Source organism: Aquarana catesbeiana, linkage group LG08 (genome assembly GCF_042186555.1).
Source record: "Aquarana catesbeiana isolate 2022-GZ linkage group LG08, ASM4218655v1, whole genome shotgun sequence".
Classification (NCBI taxonomy): Eukaryota; Metazoa; Chordata; class Amphibia; order Anura; family Ranidae; genus Aquarana; species Aquarana catesbeiana.
Window position 1 is genome coordinate 253,154,196 of NC_133331.1, and position 24,195 is coordinate 253,178,390.

Genomic DNA, 24,195 nt, shown 5'->3' on the forward strand with positions numbered 1-24,195 from the left:
ATCTACATTTTATAGTTTCCCCCCTACTTTTGTCCCTGTCCCCCCATGTGCCCCCGTAAATATGAAAGCTGGAGACGCCACTGCAGACCGGACCTATTGGAACAAACCAGCCGGGAGTAGACCTAAGCTTGGTTGGGAGTACTATTTGTGCCGTTCACAGACGGAGGCTGAAGTCGCTACATTCATCAGATCCACCATCTCATCCTTAGCTGAGAGAGCTGCATATCCTCCAGACCACCTGTCAAATGAGTCAGCAGCACTACCACCACCTCAGAACCTGCTAACAAGGGGGGTCCCCTTCCACCCCAAGACTTCGTCTTCTGAGAAGGTGGTGAGTGAGCCGCCAGCCCACCTACATTTAACAACTGACATACTGCTGAGAGCAGAACATCGATTACGTCTCCCATCGCCTTATAATCTGTCGATGTCTCTATTTCTTGACTTCATTTCATACATTGCCATCTCAAGGTACAGTACCATTACAGTTCACTCTGGAAGGAGCAAAGTTTGGAGAGGTGGGAGGCGAAAACAAAATCAAATGTGATGGCCATGACATCCAGACAGCACAAAGTTGTAGCACAGCGATAATCCTGCACAACACTCGGAAACAGGAGGGAATGTCCCCAGGTTTGACAGATTTGAACATGACACTTAGGAAAAACCCTATCGGCAGCAAACTAGAAGCTAAATGAGAGTCTAGCCTGCCTCAGATCGAACAGACGCTTTTTATTGATTGATCTGTGTACAATGTTATATCTAAAGGGCATATTGGACTTCAGAAGCAGTTGCATTAAAAGTTACTGCTACCTTGTATATTCCATATGGACTCTCTTCCAGCTGCTGAGGTTGCCGATTCATCACCTTACCACCTGCAGAAATAACCAATCACCCAGGTTTAGGAGAAATGCCGCCTGTGACTGAGGACTTGTGGAAATGGTCTTTCCTCTCTTCCTCTGGTAGAGGCCTTAACTAGGAACCTTTACTGAACCAATTTGAAGAAAAAAAACCTGAGTCCAAATCTGTCCTGATCCTTCTGCCATGGATGAACAATGCACAGAGTTTTCTCATGAAAACGGACATTTCAAAGTCACCTGTCCAAGTAAACCACTAGTCCATCTTAGGAGTGAGCAAGAGATGGTGGCTACGTTCCTATGTACAGTGAGACCACGGAGAACGTACCTAGCCACTCTTTAACAGGAGGTCAGCAGCAAAACATAGGAATTTGGACACGGCTGAGAGCAATAGAAGGGACATTTTTCAAGAGGAACTGCAAGTCTGCTCACATTGTAATAAAAACGTCTTTGCCATTCTGAAGCTTCCCTCCAACCACTTTGCATATTATTTTATATATGTGATTCTGTACCGAATATGCTGCAGAAATCTCCCTCCACTGAGTCTGGCTGCAATAATTTTAACTGTGGGCAGCTGAAGCTGCTGCCTATTCACTTCCTAGGTTTACACAGACACACATAGGCACACCTCCAGCTCTGCAGCTCTCATTGGCCCTCTTATGACTCATCACCCCTCCCTTCCTGGCAAACTCTCACAAGAGTGAGAGTGAGAGCTGTGCATGATGTCATAAACCTAGTTTTCTTCCAGACGAGAAACAGGAAGTGGGCTGTCTAAGGTATTTACTGGCAGAAAAAAAATGTTTTACTCACCAAAGTTAAAACAACAAGGGCAGAAGATTTAATAGATGGAAAGATGAAAAAAATGACTAAAGTTCCACTTTAAGTAAAGAATACATACTGAAAAATATATATATTTTCTAAACCAGAGTTTAGCCTCACTTTCAGGTTTTGGGTAACTGCCATGGCTTATTGCTGTATTTAAAGCTCATTAGAGAGAACAGTAAATGGGTGTTGAAGACTAAAGATTGGTGGTTAAAAATTTATGGATATGGTTTATGAGCTAATAAAAGTTCAAAATGGATTTAACCCTTTTGCTGTTAGAGCTTTTTTTGACAAATGCAAAATGATAAATGCATTAATGTTTACCAAATCTATATTTTTTTTTTTAGTAAAAAAAAAAAAATTCTCAATATATTAGCCTAATCTTTTAGTAAAATATAAAGGATGAGGTTGCATTGAGTGCATAGATACCAAACAAGTCAAACTTTCAGATTGCATGCAGCCACTAAACCGTGCAACAGTACAGTAATTAAAATTGTCCATAGGTGACACTTTAAAACTACTTGCCGACTGTTAGGTCCTAAATACTGTGCATTTTAGGATGGCTGGGTGGAAGAGGGGTGGGGGGAGGCCATTCACTCAGCGGTTTAGCTCTGTTTTAAAGTTATTGCTATCACAAGAGGGCTAATAAGCTGAATGGCTGTAGGCTGACGGGAGGAGTCATCAAAGATAAGATGGCTTTGTCACTCTGTTTACTGCATCTTTACTGTCCAATCACAGGCTGGGGGTGGAGAAGTGACCAAACTGTATTGCTTAACTGCAATAGACAGCAGTCAGGTCACCGAATGGCTGGATAGAAATACAAATCCTTTGGCAGAAAAAACATCTACATATCTGTGAATTTACCTTTTTTATATGAAGTTCAGCTTTAAAGTATAACCTTAACCTTTTTTTTTTTTTTTTGGGATAGAGTGGAGGGGATTATACCACCTGTAAGGTTTTTATTGCTGTCTATGCACCCACTTTATTTGTGTCCTGTTTAGGCCTGGTTCACACCTATGCAGGTTGCAGATTGCATATTGCAGGTGCATTTCGTGTTTTGCGTTTTTCAGTACACACTTTTGATCCATTGAAGTCTATGGAACCAAAAACCAGAAAAATTCTGTCCCTTTCCAAAAAAAGCACAAGACCAGTGTAGGACAGATATTCCATCCTTAGCCTAATAGCTGCCCAGCCAAACCCATACACCACCCAAACCCATACCATTAAATCCCATTAATGGAAACCACACCATCATACCTTCCAACTTTTTGAGATGGGAACGAGGGACACCTATCAGCAAAAGCATGCAGGCATAGGACACACCCCCTGCCATGCCCCCTTAAAGGACAATTGTACAAAAAAAACAAGATTGGTTAAACCCACAAGTGCTTTTTTTACCACTACTATTCCTTTATATTGGCTTTTGGAATTTACAGATGCAGCAATTTAGAAATCAGATGAAAGGTTTAGTGCTGGAAAACACTTTTTGATAGATAAAAATTGCATTTTAAAAACATCTATATAGATCAGACCAAAATGAGGGACAGAGGGACATTGCTCCAAATCAGGGACAGTCCCTCCAAATCAGGGACAGTTGGGAGGTATGCAGATGTTCCATCCTTAGCCTAATAGCTGGCCGGCCAAACCCATACTCCACCCCAACCCATACCATTAAATCCCATTAATGAAAACCACACCATGAATAGAATAAAAAATGGCCCTAACAGCCTCTTTATTAACAAATAAATATAAACAATAAAAAACATTTGTTAAACAAAAACCATCAGTCACTAATCGCGTTGGTCTTTGAAGTAGGGTTGTCACCTCATCCCCTTAAACCCGAACACATATTAATTACACAGGTTCTGTGGCTGATTAACGTGGTAATTAAACTCACTTGGTGCCTTATCTGCATTTAATTAGCCTCAGAACCTGTGTAATTCAAAGGGATGAGGTGGCAACTCTACTTTGAAGGCACCCCTCAAAACTATTGTAATGGTCCACAATGCACTGCGGTACCTTTACCATACTAGGCCTCCAGCCGCAACAGTTGGCTCGGAGACAACACACTAACCGCAGTGCACCCATTAACCTATTCCAGCTAAACCGATGTTAACAGGAATACACCAGAGGGACCCGTATCACCGATGGGTCCCGAACCCTTCCTTATCTGAGGTTTTTCTATTTGCCATCATAGACCAACAACTGCCGGCTGCTGTGACATCCTTAATCCGCTGCTCCCGCTGGGAGAATTGACCAGAACAGGGAGGGCGGGTGGGAATTTGCTGCCTGCACCTATCGAGCTCCACTGGACGCCGGGGCTGAACCACCCCTCCTTAAAGGGACCTAACCCCTCCCATCCAATAGGCTACCTCCCAATCAGATAAGCCCTCTCTTCTCACCGCTACATGACCTGTTCCCCTGTTCACCAGTCATGCCTGCCCTACGTTTTATTTTTATATTTTTTTTATTTTTTAAGCTCCGGGCCTTACTGATGTGAACTGGGACCAATCCTGTTTAATTTGTTCATAAATGACCTGGAGGATGGGGTAAACAGTTCAATCTCTGTATATATAACTTATCCGCAGGATGTGGAAACCTTGCAAAAAGATCTGAACAAATTAATGGGGTGGGCAACTACATGGCAAATGAGGTTTAATGTAGAAAAATGTAAAATAATGCATTTGGGTGGCAAAAATATGAATGCAATCTATGCACTGGGGGGAGAACCTCTGGGGGAATCTAGGATGGAAAAGGACCTGGGGGTTCTAGTAGATGATAGGCTCAGCAATGGCATGCAATGGCAAGCTGCTGCTAACAAAGCAAACAGAATATTGGCATGCATTAAAAAGGGGAATTCCAGAGATAAAACAATAATTTTCCCGCTCTACAAGACTCTGGTCCGGCCGCACCTAGAGTATGCTGTCCAGTTCTGGGCACCAGTCCTCAGGAAGGATGTACTGGAAATGGAGCGAGTACAAAGAAGGGCAACAAATCTAATAAAGGGTCTGGAGGATCTTAGTTATGAGGAAAGATTGCGAGCACTGAACTTATTCTCTCTGGAGAAGAGACACTTGAGAGGGGATATGATTTCAATATACAAATACCGTACTGGTGACCCCACAATAGGGATAAAACTTTTTAGCGGAAGGGAGTTTAACAAGACTCAGGCCACTCATTAAAATTAGAAGAAAAAAGGTTTAACCTTAAACTATGTAGAGGGTTCTTTATTGTAAGATGTGCAAGGATGTGGAATTCCCTTCCACAGGTGGTGGTCTCAGTGGGGGGCATCGATAGTTTCAAGAAACTATTAGATAAGCACCTGAACGACCGCAACATACAGGGACATACAATGTAATACTGACATATAATCACACACATAGGTTGGACTTGATGGACTTGTGTCTTTTTTCAACCTCACCTACTATGTAGTTACATCCATAAAAAAACATGTTAAATGGGCTGTAGAGTGTTTTTGCAAAACTGAAAAACGCACTAAAAAATGCATAGGTGTGAACCAGGCCTTACCATTATCAACAACGGTGAAGACAAGAAAAAAATCATAGATTCTGGGTTGTCACCAGAACAGGAGATAAAGGGGAAATCTTTCAATGAGGAGAATAGTTCAGTGACAACCAGGGAAAAAAAATAAAAAATAGAAAATGTTTGAGTGCAGTCATTTGAATGTATACATGCATATATTGCAATAATGGCGACTAGAAGAGGATGAAGAATTGTATGTATGCATGTATATATATATGTATATGCACACTTTTATACTCAAGATCTTTACAGAACAACTTTGGATCTTTCTGTTATCAAGATCCTGAGTATAAACATAAGTAAATGATTATGTCAAATGCATTCCTTTCTTTCTGTCTCTTTTTTTTTTTTTTTTTCAATCGCCTTTTTTTTATTATTTTATTTTCCTGTCCGTCTGGGGTGACCCAACGTGTTGTCTGTGATGTACCATGATCCATAGCACCAGTCAGAAATGTGATCAGCTTACCTCCACAGCAGGTCTCGAAATATTACGACAGCCAACGCAGTGCCAAAGAGAAACCTCAAAAATCTGAAACACCCTTCAAAAGGAAACAAAGTTTATTTGGGCAACTTGTTTTTGTGGTTCGCATCTTTCTTCCCTCCCATAATCCTCTCCGCCTTCTCTGACTCTGATGTGCTTCATTAAAGGAAGAGGAAGGAGGGGGGGGGGTCGTCTGATGGATTCAATTACCTGTCAGCCTTGAATGTGAAAAGTCTTGTTTCTCCCCCTCCCTCTTCTACGCTGCAAGTCTTGTATTTTGCACACATGATACTGAGTCATAGCCAGCCCTCCCTTTTTTTTTTCCTCATTTGTAAACCACAAACTTCTTGCAAAATAAAGCGAGTCCTCCGGGTTTAACCGGGTGTGGTGATCAGCAAGCGGAGCAGTCAAGAGCAAGGACGACAGAGCAGCCGAAGAAGAAGGTGAGCGATGACGGGGGTGACAATGATAGCGGGGTTCGGCCTTGGTGTACTATTTGTCTGTTAAAGCGATACTAAACTTTGGTTTTTGTAAATGATTCAAGTATGTATTCTTAACTCAAAAAAGTTCCTTCTGTTGCTCAAAGCCTCCTGCAAATTACTTTTTTTTAAATTTTTTTTTACTGCTTTTGATCTGAACTCCTGTTAGAGGGAGGCTATGTTTGTTCTCCATGGTCCCACTGTGTGTAGGAACATAGCCATCGCTCTTGCTCGCTCCGGAGATGGACACCATCTCGAGAGTGAGCAATGTGCATAGAGCAGTACACATGAACGCATCTAACGTTACATAGTATGTGAGGTCGAAAAAAGACACAAGTCCATCCTATGTAACGTCGTGCACTGCTTGTTCCAAACAAAAGAAGGTGAGGGCGAGTAGGACAGGTTCAGGAGCTCACGGATGATGGTACAGAGGCAGAAAAACACAGTAAGAAACAATAGGGGTTGATTTACTAAAGGCAAATCCACGCTGCACTACAAGTGCACTTGCAAGTGCAGTCGCTGTAGATCTGAGGGGAAGCTCTGCTGATTTTATCATCCAATCATGTACAAGCAAAAATGCTGTTTTTTTTATTTTCCTTACATTTTCCCCTCGGATCTACAGCGACTGCACTTCAAAGTGCACTTTTAGTGCAAAGTGGATTTGCCTTCAGTAAATAACACCGCGCCCCATTATAAAAAAAGTAGATTATAGAGCCATGTGTTCTGTCAAACTGGCTTGCTGGAAAAAAAATTTGATCAGAGGCTGCAGCGCAGATCAGTGTATTCTGACAGCAGAGACTCCCCACTGTCAGAATACAATGGAGGCTAATTACTAAAACTAGTGCACACAGAATCTGGTGCCGCTATGCATAGTAACAAATCCGCTTTGAGGTTTGAGTGCTGGTTCACGGGATGCGGTGTTGCAACACGATTTTTAAACAAGAATTGCACTTCATTCCTGTTCAAACCACATGCGATTCTTCAGCAGTGTTATTTGAGCCATACATTATTCTGTATGGCTCAAATCGCACTGAACACGCACCAAAAAATGTGCAGGACTCTTTTTTTTTTTTCGGCCGCACCAGAATCAGATGGTATGTGTGTTCACACCCATGCAATCCAATTCTGCAAATTGCACTGTGTTTTGCAAACCAATTTTGGGGTGTCGTTAACTTAACATACACACTCACAGCGGTTTGCATGAACGGGATATGATTTGGATGCGGTGCGGAATCTGTACAGAATTTGCAGCAAATTTGCACCGCATCAGTGTGAAGCGGGACTTAGTGCCGGTTCACACTTGTGCGATGCCAAACATCGCACAGACATTGCATGTAATTCGCATCGCACTGCCGTTCACATTACATGCGATGTCTGTGTGGTGCGATATCAGCCATAGAGATAGTATGGCTGATATCGCACCGCATTCGGTGCAAACACGCACAGGACCCTTTTTTCTGTTCGGACCAGAATCGGATCGCATGTGTGTTCACACATATGCGATCCGATTCATGTCCGAACTGTCAGTTCGCAGTGCGATATGCAAGCTGAACTGGGGGCGTCGTTAACAATGTATTGACACTCCCCAGCGATTCGCATATGGCAGTGTGAACTGACATGTGATGCGGGAACACGCAGTGAATTCGCAGTGTTCTCGCATCGCACCAGTGTGAACCGGCACTTACTGTCAAATATTAAATGAACAAGTTAGACAAGTTAGAAGCTTATCTTGTATAAGGAGCAGTGAGCTGAAATGACTGCTTGCTTTATGGAGCAAGTCATTACATGTAAAACTATGTATATAAAATGTTCAGTAGTTTATTAGACCCCTTCATATGGGCATTTCGATCACGTCCGCCTGTCAGTTTTTCAGGCAGATCTGATCGGCGCCTCCATTCACTCCTATGGGGCAGCGGATGTCAGCAGTGACATGTCCGCTGACACCCGCTGCTATTCGATCCGATCCTCTCCGTGAAATCCAGACGGATGGAAACCCTATTTTCCCTTCGTTTGGGGGATCGGATTGGATGGGATCAGATGAAAATAGACAGGCGGTCCGTTTTCATCCAATCTCCCCATAGAGGAGAGCGGGGCTCTGACAGGCCCTGTCTTTACACGTTGAGCGGAGACGGATCTGTCATCCGCCGGGTTAGCGCGGAACACCGGATCGATTCCCCCCGCTGAGCAAGCGGAGTCCACCGGACACTAAATGTTAAACAAAGATAATTCAGATAAACTTTTCCTTGCAGAGAAATATTTTCTCACACATTGGGGTTGATATGCTGTAGCAGTACATATTTTAGTTTGCAGTGCATTTTAACTTGGCTTGATGAACGTCATCTGTTGAAAAAAAATTAAATAATAATAAAAAGGAGAAAAAAAAAAAAAAAAAAATATATATATATACATTTTTTTTGTGCACATGTCTATGTATTTAATGTGAATACAGCTTCACTTTGTAAAGGAGAAGCTGCAGACTGATGAGCTCTTCTCTCTGTCACTATCCTTGTTAGCACATAAGCACTGCATCACAATTGATTGGCTCCTTGTGCTCCCTCTCCCAGTCTTATCTCAGGGATCGCAAGGGGTTGATATCCGGTCCAATTCAGGTACACAGCTTGCATTATATTAGTAAATACAGAACTGTATTATAGTGACTTTTGTATCTGCTTGGATTTCACCTTAGGGCTGCATCAGCCCCTGCGTGTTTCCTCAACATGCGACAAAACACACAAAGCTGTGCATCTTTCCAAGCATTTCAGAAATGCACTGCAATAGCGGGTCACGCTTGCAGTGCCGTTAATTGTCAATGGCACCCCAAGCGCAGGTAATAGACGCGTGTTTTGCCTACAAACATGCCAAAATGTGCACTGAAAAAATGCTTAATGAATGAAAAGGTTCTGGAGCTACTTTGGAGCGTTTGTCCTGCTTAGGGCAGGCCATTCATGTGAACGAGCTGCCCTTGGCGCAACGTGTGTTAACACATGAAAACGTGCAAAAAAAAAAAAAAGCTATACTCAGGTGTGAATGGGGTCTTGTATAGAACTCAAGGCAAAATGTTTTTTTTTTTTTTTTTTTTTTTTTTTTTATTTATTTTGAATAGAGTAAGGGATCCCCTGACATTTTTCTGCCATCTGTGTCCCATTGGGGGGATTTCTCTTCACTTCCTGCCGCATAGCCAAAATGGAGTGAGCGTAAATCCCTCCAAAGTGAGGGAATCCCCAGTTGTCAGCACTGCTGGTGTCCCCATTGGAGGATTTCCCCTTTATTACTGTTCTGGTGACCACAATCTAAAATTTGGGATTTTCTTTCACTCTTGGTTCTAATGGTAAACCGGTAAAAAAAAGAAAATGGAAGTCTTCAAATTTCTAAATGCAAATACAGTGCATGGATGTAAAGCAGCCTATTTTATTTTTTGGTGTCAGGAAGGCCCAGATCCTCTATCAGGGTTTGTTTGCTTCCTGTGTCCTTTGTGGTGGCTGCCAGCACATAAAGTGAGGGGAAAATTCTCTCCATTGCTTTCAGTCCACACACAGTTAAAAAAAAAAAGTTCCTCTTTGCTTGTGGAAAAGGCAATGACTAGATTCCAGTTGTTAACTAAGGATAGCCATACAGATATAGATTCCTCCAGCCGCGCTAAACACTGTGGATGAAGGAATCTGCACTGCCGGCTATTGTATTCTAAATAGAAGAACAAACGGTACACTGGCTTCAGATTTCTAAGGGTCAGTGATATTGGCACTGGGTACACTGGCGCTGGTTCGGGAGCACACCACAAAACCAAGAACTGTCCTCAAGAACAGAGAACGAGCCCATACTTGAGAGTCCACATACATGCAATCCAACAAAAGCCCCAAACTCCCAAGAATTGATTTAATGATCAAATTGATTTATATAAGAATACATCCAACACATTTCAGGGGGCACACACACTCCCCCTTCATCAGGGTTATTTGTCCCGGTGAAGGAGGAGTGTTTTTGGCCTTTAAAACACTTTTTGGTTTTATCCAACAAGAGTGCCAACCAAATATCCAAGGTAATTTAATGATAACATTGATTCCTAGCAGAAGAAAGCCAATGTGTTTCAGGGGTCAAACACACTCCACCTTCATCACCTGATGAAGGGGAGTGTGTTTGGCCCCCGAAACGCATTTGTTTTATCCAACGAGAGCACTAAACAAACATCCAAGGTAATTTATTGATAAAAATGAATTCATAACAGAATAAAGCCAGTATATTTCAGGGACCAATCACACTCCTCCATAATCTGATGAAGGGATTTTTTTTTTGCCCCTGAAATTTATTGAATTTAATCTGCTGTGAATCAATTTTGTCATTAAATTACCTTAGACTCTTGGGCATTTGTTTGGCACTCTCCTTAGATTGTATGGCTATTGTATTCTGCAGCCAGTACCTTCATCATTCTGATGCTTCTTCTTTGGGCATGCAGATCTGACTCATTCAGAGCCAAAAGCCTATATTGTAGAAGAATTATCTGAGAAGAACTATTATGGAGGAAAAAACTCCATTTATTGTTGCCACCATCCCAAATATATTGTATATAAAGAATAAGTACCCCCCATTACAAAGGTTTTTAAGGGCGAACTTTTGAAGACACAATACTTTCAAAAAATAGAAAAAATTTATTATTTCATAAAAACCGTGTCAAAGATAACAACTGGTTGTTATCTTTGACCGCTATATATTAAGAAGGGGCCAAAAGAAGAAGTCCTATCATTATGTCACATCAGTAGAGTCCAAAATACAACCTCAATTTTCACAACAGCTATTTTAATTATCTGTGAATTATCATCATAGGAACCCATAAATTATGTAATTGGTTGCTGCCATAAATTCAAGCCATTAATTTTGATGGCTGATTTAAAGGAATTTAAATTTAATAAAAATTTAAAGGACATCATTTATAAAAAGAGATATGCAGGCTGCTACTGCTGACCTCTTTCTGAAAACAATACTTTCTTGGCTGTCTGTGGATTTAGTACTTCGGCCACTGATCCAGAACAACATACCTCCCAACTTCTTAAGATGGGAATGAGGATCACCTATTAGCAAAATTAATAGACATACGCCATACCCCCTGCCAAACCCCCTTACAAGGAGAATTCTACAAAAAAAAAAAAAAAAAAATTATTTAAACCCACAAGTACTTCTGTTTTAACACTACTATTCCTGTTCTGGCTTTCAAAATTTCTAGATGCAGCAATTTAGAAATGGGATAAAAGGTTTAGCGCTGGGAAACACTTTTTGAAAGATAACTAGTGCATTTTATATACAACTGTATAGATCAGACCAAAATGAGGAGGAAAGAGGGACAGAGGGACTTTGTTCCAAATCAAGGAAAGTCCCTTTGAAATCGGGGACAGTTGGGAGCTATGGAACAAGCATGCGAGAATAAAAGCATGTGGTTCAGAGCATCAAAAGTTTTAATCAGTGATTTCCAGTTGCAAGAAGTTTAGCTAGCTTGCCGCTAAGTGACTGTCCCAAAACAGTATATGGTAACCGTGAATAATGTAATTTGGTGTTATATACATTTATACACACACACACACACTAAATACCTGGGGTACCTCCAAAGGTAAGGAGAAAAAAGGAGGGGGGAGAGACAGAGGCCGCAAGTTCCTTATGGTGTAGTAGTTTGATAGATAATTGTATGAAATCTACGATAAGGTAAAATACAATGGTGTACTCACATCTGTGAGGTTGCTGAGCTCCCCAAGTGGATCAGACAACCTGGAATATAAGCCTACAGGGAATATGACTGTCCCTGTGCAGAATAAGGTAGCTCTTGATGCTCGGTGGAGTGAGCCGGACAACCCTACACCCTGCGGTCTCAGAATTCCACTGTGTCCCAAAAGATGGGAAAGTGGCGTCAGCAGATGCGCCAAATGTGAAGGAGAAGCTTAGAAATTGCGTCTTCATTGATCTATTTATTGCTCACAGGATAAGATAAAAATTGAAGGTGGTGGGTGGAAGAAATTTCAGCCCAATAGTGAATGCACCTAATCAGATGCAATCACTGTTCGGAAATATAAATAGATGCAGGTGTCCTTGAATGTCAGATTCCTCTATCCGTGCCATTTAGTGGAGATAGGTGAACCTACTGTATTTTTTTCTCTTGTTTAGCTAATGGGATTGGGAAAAGGACTGGAAGAGCAGTGGGGCAAGGCTCTGCCAACGTTGCTCATCTCAATAGGCAACTATAGCAATCAAGGCATCTTTTCTAACATTTCTGATTGAATGTCCCCAGCATCTGATGAACTAATACTCATGATGTAATTACCCAAACTGACTTGCTGATCAGGGATATCTCAGACAACCACTGTATATTCCTGACTTACCGCTGGCTGGTAAAGGAGTCTGCTTGTTCATTCAGGAATGACGATACAAGTTTAATGCACAAAAAATGTCTTACCACGTCATAATGCTTTATCAATGCAACTTGCTAATAACCCTTCCTTTTTTTTTTTTTTTCCTTCTTACAGTTTAAAGATGTACGGAGGACCCAGTGCAAGGTACGCTGTATAGAATCTTTCAGAGACACACGATACCCACACAGGTGTTCATAAACAAAAGCCACCAGCATCACTAATGGCACACTGTGCCCATAATAGCACTGAACATGGATGTCGGTCTAATTAACAAGAAGGACCTTTTTAAATGAAGAGCAGTCTAAACCTGACCTCCAGGCAAACAGAAAAGGATACCCTTTAATTTCGTTTTTGTTGGGCTTAAAGGCTAAGTTCACCTTTTAAATAATTAATGCACGTGATTTTGCAGGTAAAAAAATTGTGCTTTTTTTTTTTTTTTTTTAATAGAAGCGTGCAGAGAATTGCAGCTGCGATCAGCAGATCACGGTTGCAATGTCAGGCTCCTGCAGTCTTCCTCTAGCTTTGTGTCCATATCTCCATAGCTTTCTGTTACAAAGCTAGGAGGAAAATGACATAAACTACAAGCATGCTGATCAGCCTACTCACAGTTCATAGAAACAAGAAGTCCATCTGCCGTGGTCGCTGATGGGACTTGTAGTTTTTTCATTCATAGATCTCTTTAAAGTTTAAACAGATGACATGGCTATGTGGGCAGAGCCCTATGTATCTTGTGCCATTCTTAAAAAGTAACAGCAGGTGCAGGGAGATCGGGAGAGAAAACCCCGCCTGCTGTCATGGTGGGAGTGAGGAAATTGAGGTGGGGAGGTGCTTAACACTAATATGTTACACCCTAAATACGGGTGTAACATGTTACCAAAGGTGAACTTTTCCTTTAATAAAGGAAGTTAGGGGAAACAGGCAGCTATTTTCTTCGAAGAAAGACCATTTTTAATTTTTTTTTTTTAATTTATTTTATATTACTAGTTGTATCCCATTTGATAAATGTCCTATCACTCTCTGTCTTGAAGTTCCAACAGTGTGGGTGTAGACTAGAGGCACGCTAGGTATAAAAGTTAGTAACACTTGAAGGTATATTTAAGTTTATTAAAGTTCATAGGTAAAGCCTAAAGGCTTTACCTGTTACCCATGAATTGTCAACTTCAATAAAGGCTTTGCCTTTTACCCGTGAACCTCCATAAAGGCTTTACCTGTGAGCTTCAATGAACTTCTAAAATATACCCGTGTTAGGAACTTTTATACCAAGTGTTCCTTGACACCCATCCTAAGTACTCTGCAAAGCATCTTTTACATCGCTTTCAGAGAGGCAGCAGCCGAAACCTTGACAATGTAAACCTACACCACACCTCCATTGCGTACAAACTCCCCATGAAGGATAACCAAGCCCACAGTGCTCATTTAAATACCAGATGAACCACTGTTCCAGGACTATCACACACACACAATGGATTCTGTAGTTCCAACAGGATGTTGCATCTTCAAAGTGAGGGAACTCCTCTGATAGACAATTATCACCACAAGTGTCCTCATTGGAAGATTTCCCCTCTATTATTGTTCAGATACCAAGTCAATTTCCCTCACATTTAGTCCAAGTGGAAACGTCCACCAGGACAAATAAAGGGGTGAATCTCCCCAGCAGACAGTTATAACACTTACAAGGGATTCTAACACTTCCCAACTCTACTCAAAAAAAGTTTTGGCTTTATATATACCCTAAGCATGTTAGAGTCTCTGTTGCCAGACTATTCCTCTTCTAAAGAATTTTTATGTGCACTTAGAGTATTTTACGCATGTTATTTCCTGTAAAGGTCTCCCTTGTGTAGACCTCCAAAAGCCCTGAGACTGCTGCTAGGCTCCACCATCTTGAATGTAATGTCAGCAGCCCCATCAGACTCAGAGATATCACTCAAGTGACAATATAGAATTTCCCTTTGCTTCTTATCCAGCTGCTAAATAAAAAGATTATGTAGAAAGGTGAGGGGAGGAGTAGAGGAGCTGGGCCAGCAGAGACAGTAATCTGACACTCCCAGGAGAGGGCTAGGGCATGCAAGGGAATTGATTCTTTCTAAAGTACTCACATTCAGACATCCCAACCTGCAAAAACTCATTTCAGGGAGGTGACGCTTTGACCCCCCCCAATGGGATGCAGCCTTACCAGTGCCAATTAAATGCAGCCTATCAGTGTTCATCCATGCCACCTCATCAGTGCCTACGAGCGTAGCCCATCAATGTCCATCAGTGCCCATCCGTACAGCCCTTCAGTGCAGCCTATCAGTGTCCTTCAGTGCCACCTCATCAGTGCCCACCAGTGCAGCCCACCAGTGCACCCCATCAGTGTCCATCAGTGCCTACCAGCGGAGTGCTCATGGCTCTGTCCCGCCCCCTCCCCTGAGCCACAGACAGTAAACAGAGCAACCCGAGCGGCCACTGCGGCCGTACTCCATTTGGCCACTCGGGCTACTGTCTTCTGTCTGTGGCTGAGTGACTGGCCCAGCTGGGAGATCGCCTGGCCCACCCAGGTGTCCGGTAGCCCGCAACCAAATGCGGGAGACTCCCCCGACTCTCGGGAGACTTGGGATGTCTGTACATTTATCAAATTCATTGGCTTATTGCAAGTCAACAAAAATAGTTTATAGGAAGAAAGAAACCCTGAATGTCATAATTTAAAACACTAGGTTCTTCCTGTACTTTTGCTTGCAACTTTTAAGTTGGTTGCAGGGTCTCTTCAACCACATTCGTATGATGTGTATGTATGTGTATATATATATATAGATAGAGATATATAATCTCTCTCTCTCTCTCTCTCTCTCTCTCTCTCTCTCTCTCTCTCTCTCTCTCTCTCTCTCTATATCTATATCTATATCTATATATATATATATATATATATATATATATATTTATTTCATTTTGTACATGAAATCCAATAATGAAAATATGGGCCATAAATAAAAATGTATATATCTTATCAAAAAGTTGCAAATGACTAAACATGAATACACTATAAATAACCATAGTTTCCCCTTTAATCTGGGGTCTCAGAAGATGTGCGCACAACAGATATTGAAAGGAATGCAGAAGTAGAAAGCTAGAGTCAGTGGTGCATGGTTTTCAGCATTTTGTTTGTTTCATTCATATGAGTTCAAGCCTTCTCATGTTTCAGACACTGAGGAAGGTACTTTAGAAAAGATGTCACTTTGCACCCTCTCACCAGTTGTTTACTTACCTTGGTTCCAGAACTGAGGCCTGACTGGCATTTTAGGAATGTTGGAAAAAAATTGTTCAGGGCTGTCCAGTCCAGGGAGTGTAGATAAGGAGGAGGGGGGGGGGTAGGGAGTCCATTGAGTCCATTGTGTACACACGGTCGGAATTTCCGACAACAAGGTCCTATCACACATTTTCCGTCGGAAAATCCGACCGTGTGTACAGGGCATTAGGCTATCAGTTCAGAGCAAGGGAGGCTGCTTTTCCCTGGCTTCAGTCACATGACCCAGCTGAGGGAGGACTTGCCTTAAGCCGGCTATACATGGATCGAAATTTGCCTGTTTCAGCAGGGACCAGCTGAGATTTAATCCATGTATGGACAAACTGATTGTACTCAAGTCGATCCATTAATTGACTTGAGTACAACCAGCCTGATGGGTTTTTTTTTGTGTGCACTGCCTATTGTTTTTCCTCCAAAGCTGACCCCTCCAGAAAAAAAAAATATCCATGGCCCTGATTAGTCCCCATGGATGTGAAATACTGAAGATCTTCAATTTTGGTCTATTTCCTCTTTTAAACCAAAAGGGGTGCAATATGAGATAAGTAAGCGACTAGGGAGAGGGGTTAGCGCGGTTCAGTTTAGGAGGTCAATTTAGTGATAATTGTAGTTTAAGGCTTTAAAATCAAAGTAGGTAATCATCAGTGGGTAGGGGGACGAGGGCTAACTAGAGATCCTGTTACTGCCTCTGAGTAGACAGGGCACAGACCCCATAGGTATAAAAAAACATGTTTAGAAAATGTGGTCATACTATTCAGGGCAAAACAACAATGTAGCATGGGGAAAATTGTGGATTTAAATATTTTTCAGACGTGGAGTATTATTATGGCCTGGTTTATCATTTTAAACTGGAGTCCCCCTTTAATAATGTTCCTGTCAGCCAGTGCTCTGTACAGTATATTTTGCTTCATAAACACTTAGAGCCATTTCTAACTGCTTCAACCTTGTTTCCTGCCTTGTGGTTCTTCCTTCCTCCGTCTAGATTTTTGGTTTCCGCAAGAAAATAACCAAGATGTTTGTGAAAGATAGGAATTGATCATCTTAACGTTAAATGAGGTTAAACTGTCTGCAGTCCTGTTTGAGAGACTCACTGGGGTGTATTTACTAAAACTGGAGAGTGCAAAATCTGGTGCCTCTGTGCATAGAAACCAATCAGCTTTTAACTTCACCTTGTTCAATTCAACTTTTGCCACAAGAAAACTGGAAGCTGATTGGTTTCTATGCAGAGCTGCATCAGATTTTGCACTTTCCAGTTTTAGTAAATAAGCCCGCTGTCTTGTTGACCATCCAAGTTTTGTGATATGATTGCATGATGAAAAATGTATGCACATTTATCATCGTAAACAGAAGGGGGTCTCTGGTGAGACAGACAGTAATCAAAACCTGCCAAAGCAGCTGTTTGAGCAATCCCACCGATGAGCAATATAAAGCTATATCATTTATGCCCCTGAGGAAACATTGGTTTGTTTATATCTTTCTGGAATGCTACCTAGTTGCCTTTTGGTTTGAGAATCATTCATTAAATTCAAGGCCTTTATAGTAGAAGACCAAACATTCAGAATCTAGAGAACCATATTTAGAACCTGGACAGCTCTCTAAAATACAAGGACCATCACTGGGCTTGATGGATGAGAAATTTTGTAGGGGTTCTTCAGGGCTTCATTAGCAACTTAGGCCAGGGAGCTGAACAGGCTGTACACCGTTGACATGATTTCAAATATAGATCAATTCATCATCCAGACTTCTTCAAGTTCGGAAAGAAAATTTTTGTTAAAGCTGATGAAGGGGGGTTCTTTAGAACACATGAAACACATTGGCCATATCTTATGCAAACATCTTTTAAAAAATAAATAATTTCTGGACTGTAAAAAATGTTTGGCACTCTTCCTACAAACTCTCTATAAAAGTAAGAAAGTTCTGAGTTTCTAAAATGTTCCAAGTTTCTTCACTTGACCGAAAAGTTTCAGAACAATTTGTTTGGAATTAATTTTCATTTAAGCATACAGAAATCGTATTCATTCAGTATGCACCCAGGGGCTACTGAGTTCAGCCCACATGGTTAGAGTGGCATTCAAAGCCATACATTCAGAGTACATACCTTTCAACTTCATCAAATGAAAGAGAGGCACTTTTTAGTGCAAATAGTTAAGGCAAAGGACACACCACTGTCATTCGGTTCATCCCACTGATATTTTATTATACTGCCTCATCTTTTTTCTAGTGGTGTTTGAAAACCATTTAAATCATTTTATAGGCTGGATGAAAAGCCTAGTGCAATATACAGTAAACCTGTTTGAAGTTAACATTTGTTTGTTATGACAATGTTATGGGAGTGTAGAGGAGGCCTATATACACAAAGCCTACCCTGTCTAGCTTTATCTGGTTTCCTGGTTGCCCTTACAGCATTCCTAACAGAAAAAAAATGTGAAACGAGAAATCTTACGTAAGTCTGTAATTTAAGTTGCAATGACAGTTCAGTGCTAATATCAGTTTTATCTTATGCCATGTTACCCCTGTTTGTTGGCACTCATCCTCCTAATGATTGAATTGGCAGGCAAAACCTGGGTTGATGGCTTTATTGAAGTGGTACCAATTGCCAGTCCCAGAACTGTCACTTGGGGATGGAAACAAAGACTTGGCCCTGTGTAAACTTTGGCCACAGCTACTTTGAGCTTACACAGGGGCCATGCTCCACCTGTAAGCTTTGCTCTGACCTTCTCCCCCCTCCATGCCTAACTAACCACTGAGTTAATTGTAGAAAAAAAAAATAATCTAAGAGCCCAAACTGCTAATCTAAATCAATGGTCACATGATGCACCAAGTTCTTAATCTATCTTTCCTTCAGAGGAGGAGGGTCCTTCTTTGGCTGTCATGTTAATGGCTAGGTGATTTGGACACTTTCTATTGGATGTCCAACAGTGGGGTTCTCCCAGGATCCAGAAGACTGCAGATAATTGACAATTACTCCAACTTGGAAATACTATTCTAAATCTATGTGAATCAATCAGCTATTAAATCTACAATTGCTTTATTTGTAGTCTTCGGTAAACTTCAATCCATTTCAACTTCCCTATGTGTCCCTAATATAAAAAGTAATAGTTACAATAATACAATCCCTTACATGAACCCTTTAAAGCTTTACTTCCCCCGAAACAAAGTTCAATCCACCCAAAAAAGAAATATATACAGTATATTTCAGTGTTTGGTGGATACTGGGGAGGTAAACTACTTGGCAGTTTCTTCTATTTCTTGGGGATTGGTAAGTTCTCTTTGCTGAGTTCCCAGCTATGCACACTCCCTGTGCTTATTATTAGGGATTCCCATCATCCTTGGTGGGAATGTCCAGCATTGGGGTTCTCCCAGAATCCAGAAGACTGCAGAGAATTGACAATTACTTAGACTGTAAATTGATCGGCTATTAAAGTTCAGTCCACCCAAAAAATAAATATATGCAGTATATTTCAGTGTTTGTTGGATGCTGGAGACTTAAACCACTTGGCAGTTTCTTTTATCTCTTGGGGATTGGTAAGTTCTCTTTGCTGAGTTCCCAGCTTTGCACACTCACTGTGCTAATTATAAGGGATTCCCAAGATCCTTGCTGGGTTTTTATCATTATTTTTTATTCTAGCAAATGTAACAGGAGCTGGAACACACAAAGGTGGGCGGGAATACCCAAAATTCCCAGGAGGACAGTTGGGAATTATGGCAGGAATTTGAGAGTAGGTAGGCACGGGGAGACAAAAAAAAAAATCCATTATAAAAATATGCCATGTTCATTATATCTAATCAATAGTCACATTTTCATTTTGGAATGGACCATATTTAAATCTTTGCCATTTAAATTGTTTTCTCTACTGCAGAGATCTTTGTTTCCCTAAATCCATTTCGGAACAGGGACTCCATGTTTTCCGCATTGAAAAAATGAAGCTGATCCCGGTACCAGAGGAGAGTCATGGTGTATTTCACTCTGGGGACACCTACCTGCTGGTTCTCAATTCACCCGAAGGCAACAGCATCTATGTCTGGAATGGTAAGGCTCAGAGAGACAGAGTAATGGAAAATGAGAAGAATGTGCCTAGCGCTTGCTTTCAAGGTCACAGCTTAACAAATTATACATCACAAATGCTCCAATAATGAATCCTCTTCATGGCTATAGCCACCAATTGGATTCTTCTTTAGATTTCTTTGAAAATTAATTTTTGCTAGGCTTTACATGAACATGCCATGTTCATGGTGGGGAAAGCATAAAGGCACTTAATGGTGTCTTAGCAAGCCACAGCCTAACTTGCATTTCTCTTTCAAGAAAATTGCTTTAAGATAGTGATTTGTAGCGTAACTTTTTTTACTATTTTTGGTTGTATAGATAATCTTTTTGCATGTTTACTATAGTGTTCCATGATAGAATAATCAAATGATCACACATGTGACACCTGTGACTCTCGTACCTTAGAGATTCATTGTTGGCCAACTTATACTGTATATGTAATTTGCAATCATTTCTTTTTTTGAGAAAATCTTTCATGCTTAGAGAACTTTTTTGGATTCTAGCAACTACTATTTTTAGTGCCTTTTTTCCGCTATGATCAGAAAGGTGACTGAATCTCCATTGTTAATCACCGAAATGCTGAGGTGTGACCTCATGCCACTTGCACACAGTAAAGCTGCCCATAAGTGGATAGAAATTTGTCTGGTTCAATAGGGACTGGATGAATTTTGATCCAACTATAGGCAGGCTGGTTGTACAGAAAAGTTGATCTCTCGATCGACTTCTGTACAACCAGCCTGTCTGAGCAAAAAAAACCCCATTCTATTCTGACAGTAGGGAACTCTACCTGCTGTCAGAATACAGTAGCTCTGTGGTAGGGATTGCCCATCAAAATCGAGTGTGTTGATAGGGAAAAATCTTTTTTTCATTTAACCTTTCACAAATGCATCAACTATGACCTGCCTAACGCAACCATGACTATTTGGGAGTAGCGACAGTGTTCTCTGTAGAAAATTCACCCAAACCTGATTTTATTTTTTGTTTTGTTTTGAGTGAGCTGTCATAAAGTTAATATGTTGTGATATACATAGTCAGTCTGTTTGGAAAAAGACATCCAAGTCCATCTAGCTCAACCAACAAAAGGAGGGAAAAAAATTAGGATAAAAATATCCTAAAAAAAACCCCAAATCCAACCCTATACCCACAGTTGATCCAGAGGAAGGCAAAGGAAAAAAAAACAGAAAGCATGAACCAATTTGCTCCAGCAGGGGAAAAAATTCATTTCTGATCCCCTGAGAGGCAATAGGATATTCCCTAGATCAACTTTACCTAAACATTTTAGTATCCTGATCAGTGGCGTAACTAGAACCTTCAGGGCCCCAGTGCAAGAAACCATGGAGGGCCCCCCTGACCTCCGGCCAGGGCCCTTCCCACTGATCCCAGGGGCAGCAGGACCTGGATAGGAGGGGGAACAAATCCCCTCCATTTTCCTCCTGCAGCCACTGAATGCCTACCAGAGGGAGAGGAGAAGAAGCAGATTTTTAGTGGCTGCAGGAGAAAAATGGAGGGGATTTGTTCCTCTAAATGCCCCCCCCCCCATCCAGGTGTTCAGGGGCAACATGTGTGCTATTGCAATTGTGACCCCTGTAGTTACGCCCCTGGGATGAGTGGCAGTGGTGTTGGTGGGGGATGGGATCAGTGGTGCTGGGGAGGGATAGGATCAGTGGCATCGGTGGGGGGGATGGGATGAGTGCCAGCAGTGAGGGAGAGATGGGATGAGTGGCAGCGGTGAGGGAATGGGATCAGTGACCGCAGTGGCGGTTGGGTGGGGATGGGATCAGTGACCGCAGTGGCGGTAGGAGGATGGGATGAGTGGCAGCAGTGAGGGGGGATGGGGATCAGTTGCATGGGTTGTTGTTGGGGGGGGTGGGATCAGTGGTAGGGGGTGTTGAATGGGATGAGTAGCAGAGGTGTTGGGGGGGAATGGGATCAGTGGCAAGGGTGATGGTTGGAGGATGGTGGGATGGGATGAGTGGCAGCGGTGGGGGAATGGGATCAGTGACAGCTGTGGTGGTTGGGTGAGGATGGGATCAGTGGCAGCGGTGGTGGTAGGAGGATGGGATGAGTGGCAGCAGTGAGGGGGGATGGGATCAGTGGCATGGGTTGTGGTTGGGGGGGTGGGATCAGTGGTAGGGGGTATTGAATGGGATGAGTGGCAGAGGTGTTGGGGGGGAATGGGATCAGTGGCAAGGGTGATGGTTGGAGGATGGTGGGATGGGATGAGTGGCAGCGGTGGTGGACATTGGTTGAAATGAGTGGCAGCGGTGGTGGGAGGATGGGATGAGTGGTGGGGAGTGGAATGGTATCAGTGGCAAGGATGGGATCAGTGGCAGTAGTGGTCATGGTGGGGTGTATCAGTGGCAGCAGTGGTTGTGGTGGTGTGGGGGGGTTCAGGGTAGCAGTGGCAGTAGTGGTGGTGGTGTGGGGGGATAAGTGGCATTAGTGGTGGTGGTGGTGGTATCAGTGGCAGTAGTGGTGGTGGTGGTGTGGGGATCAGTGGCATTAGTGGGGGTGGTATCAGTGGCAGTAGTGGTGGTGGTGTGGGGGGTATCAGTGGCAGTGGTGGTGTGGGGGGGTATCAGTGGCAGTAGTGGTGGTGTGGGGGGTATCAGTGGCAGTAGTGGTGGTGTGGGGGGGTATCAGTGGCAGTAGTGGTGGTGTGGGGATCAGTGGCAGTAGTGGTGGTAGTGGTGTGGGGGGTATCAGTGGCAGCAGCGGGGGGTGAATCAGTGCAGTAGTGGTGGTGTTGGGATCAGTGGCAGTGTTGATATAGAGGGATGGGTGCCACTTACTTGCAGATCACTTGGTTCCCCCTCCTTGCTGGGTCTTGCTTGGGCTAGCAGAGAGGATGGGCGGGGCCTGTGAGTGCAGGCGGAGCTGGAGAAGATGGGCGGAGCGGGAGGGGACTGTGCCCATGAGTGCAGGCAGAGAGGATGGGCGGAGAGGATGGGCGAAGCGGGCAGGGACTGTGCCCCTGAGTGCGGGATGAGAGGATGGGTGAAGAGGATGGGCAGAGCCTGTGCAGTGTGCCTGTGCTCGGGGAGGATGGGCGGAGTGGCCGGAGAGGATGGGTGGAGCGGACTCCCCGTAAATGACTGTAGTGTACACCGTGAGTGTACACTACTGTACTATCTCCCAGGCGGCGGGCCCCCCCACAGTGGTGGAACCCGAGGGCTCAGTCGCAAATGCGACTGGTGCGATCCTGGTAATTCCGTCACTGATCCAGATATATTATATACATTTAGAAAAGAATCCAGGCCTTTGCTTAAATGAAAAAAAATGTACTAAGCTGGCCAGAACCAGCTCTTGAGAGTGTCTATTCCACATTTTCACAGCTCTTACTGTGAAGAAACCTTTCCGTATTTGGAGATGAAATCTTGTTTCCTCCAGATGTAAAGAGTGCCCCCTTGTCCTCTGTGACAGTGGCGTAGCGTGGGTTGTCAGCACCCGGGGCAAGGCAAGTAATTTGCGCCCCCTAACCTGTGGGCTTTTAGCACCCAAGAATGGGGGCCCAGGTTCCTCCACTCACAGTCTGAGCCTCTGATTGGCCACCTGCAGCCTTTTATTAATGGTTAGATCTGAGATATCTCTTTGATTACAGTAGTCAAAGAGATATCTTCTCAGTATCAGCCAATAATAAAAGGCTGCGGGCAGCCAATCAGAGGTCTAGGTTGTAAATAACAAGGAGCACCTTATATACAGCAGAGCAGGCAGCCAATAGTAACCCAGATGTAAGGGTTGTGCATATTATTTAATGCTAGACATACTACAGGAGACAGTCAGAAACTGCAGGCATACTACAGGAGATGGTCAGAAACTGCAGACATACTACAGGAGATGGTCAGAGACTGCAGACATACTACAGGAGATGGTCAGAGACTGCAGACATACTACAGGAGATGGTCAGAGACTGCAGACATACTACAGGAGATGGTCAGAGACTGCAGACATACTACAGGAGATGGTCAGAGACTGCAGACATACTACAGGAGATGGTCAGAGACTGCAGACATACTACAGGAGATGGTCAGAGACTGCAGACATACTACAGGAGATGATAAGAGTCTTAATGGAGCATTGTTAAATACTACTTGTGCATTCTGCGCAGAGTGCAGAGTTCAGGAGTGCAGTATGTACAGAGTTCATGAGTGTACTGCGTACAGGGTACAAAGATCAGGAGTGTGCTATATACAAAGTGCAAAGATCAAGATTATGCTACGTACCAAAAATCAGGAGTACCCTATACACAGAGTGTAAAGTTTAGGAGAGCGCTAGGTACAGAGTTCAGAGTGCAATTCATACAGAGTG

The 24,195-nt window shown here is 42.8% G+C and overlaps 2 protein-coding genes across 2 annotated transcripts in view; one reads left to right on the forward strand and one right to left on the reverse strand.

Annotated features, from left to right (window-relative positions):
• The window catches only part of CLDND1 (claudin domain containing 1), a 155,795-nt gene extending 149,561 nt beyond the window's left edge, over positions 1-6,234 (reverse strand). Inside the window, exon 1 of the mRNA XM_073597001.1 lies at positions 5,683-6,234. The gene's annotated coding sequence lies outside the window, so the exon portion shown is untranslated. The remainder of the gene's footprint in view (positions 1-5,682) is intronic.
• The window catches only part of CAPG (capping actin protein, gelsolin like), a 58,916-nt gene continuing 40,598 nt past the window's right edge, over positions 5,878-24,195 (forward strand). Inside the window, exons 1-3 of the mRNA XM_073596999.1 lie at positions 5,878-6,140; positions 12,680-12,709; positions 19,703-19,872. Coding sequence (XP_073453100.1) covers positions 12,687-12,709; positions 19,703-19,872 — 193 coding nt within the window. The 5' untranslated portion in view covers positions 5,878-6,140; positions 12,680-12,686. The remainder of the gene's footprint in view (positions 6,141-12,679; positions 12,710-19,702; positions 19,873-24,195) is intronic.